This window comes from Corvus brachyrhynchos, unplaced genomic scaffold, assembly GCF_000691975.1.
Source record: "Corvus brachyrhynchos isolate BGI_N302 unplaced genomic scaffold, ASM69197v1 scaffold34, whole genome shotgun sequence".
NCBI lineage: Eukaryota > Metazoa > Chordata > Aves > Passeriformes > Corvidae > Corvus > Corvus brachyrhynchos.
The window spans coordinates 5,286,628-5,288,034 of NW_008238126.1; the positions used below are offsets into that span (position 1 = coordinate 5,286,628).

The 1,407-nt window shown below is 47.5% G+C and overlaps 1 protein-coding gene across 1 annotated transcript in view; it reads left to right on the plus strand.

The window, feature by feature from the left end:
• Positions 1–1,407, plus strand: part of PODN (podocan) — a 31,345-nt gene that overhangs the window by 9,978 nt on the left and 19,960 nt on the right. The window contains exon 2 of the mRNA XM_008633093.2: positions 1,130–1,223. Within this exon, the coding sequence (XP_008631315.1) occupies positions 1,130–1,223 (94 nt within the window). The remainder of the gene's footprint in view (positions 1–1,129; positions 1,224–1,407) is intronic.

The window sequence follows — 1,407 nt, forward strand, 5'->3', positions numbered from 1 at the left end:
AGGAATGAGCTGGCCATTGCCACCCATCACCCGAAGTGGCACTGCCTGGTGCTGGGCTGCCTGTGGCCAAGACACTGATGTCATGCAATGGTCCCGCTCCACACACCTCATGTTTTCTCATGAAAAGGACAAGTAAGATGTGAGATATGAGCTTCAGGAAGAAGAATTGGGAGGTCCTAGACTGTCAGCATGTTTCCATGCTCTGCTGTTAGTTAATTGATCCCTGTGACCAGCATTTGGGCAGGTGTCCTTTCCCTGCCAGTGCTCTGACAGGGAAAGGGCAGTGCTTCTAACCAGAAGGGCTAGAGCATAGCAGTCCTGTGGCCGTGCCTCCTTGGAGCAGTGGCAGTAGTTCCGGTTTCCAATGCCTGGCCCTTCACCAACTGCTTTTGCTTTATTGCTCCCATCTGTCAATTCTGTTCAATGGATGAAACGCAGATTTTGTTTAGAGCTTTTCATTTAGAAAAACTGTAATGGAAGCTGGCACCTTCCTCAGCAGATCTGTCCCAGGCGTGTGCTAGCCATGGCTCCTGCCTCTGCTGCCAAAAGAAAGGAAGCTTTTTGGAGCTGCAGCTGCCACCTTCTGTGCACTGGCCTGGCTTCCAGCACAGTGGGTCCTTGACTGGTCCCCTGGATGCTAAAACTAGAACCACTCATTAATGGTCAGAATGTTAGTCAGCATGTTAATGAAAATCTGATGGCAGTCACCCCTGACAGCACAGCCAGTGAAAGTGAACCCAGTTTAATGCTTCCTATCCATAACAAGTGGCTTTTAAAACAACCCATGAATAACAGAAGCCATAAACTTGGAAATCCACCATGCCAACCTTGTAGCAAATGCCTTGCTGCAGCTACAAGGTTTGGCTGTGGCAGATGGATTGTGGGCCTTGCCAGGCATAATCACACTCTTTGGTGCATCCTGGAGATGAGCAGGAGTCAGTCTTTCAAATGCTGCTGGGTTTGGATGTTTTCGGTTTGAGATCTGAGTTTGGATCATTACTGAGAGAAGTCTTGACAAGGATTTGACATGGTGGGTTCACTTCCAGATTTTATTTAAGTTCACAGTCTGGGTTTACTGGGATCCTTCTTGGATTACTTTGCTGATGATTAATACTCTCCATTTTCTTAGAATAATCAGATAGAAGAAATCTTTCCAGAAGAGCTTGCTCGTCTTTATAGACTGGAAACTCTCAATTTGCAAAACAACAGGCTGACTTCAAAAGGTGAGCCACGGGGTGGACAGAGCCTGTGCCTCCAGAACACCAGCTTGTGCAATGAGGCCAGTGACAGCTGATAAGGAAAGCCAGAGTGATGGATTGCCTTGGTTGGAGTGGTTTGCTGTGAGCCTCACTCCTCTGGCCATCACACAGATCTTGGAGACACTTTATCATCTGAAACATAATACTC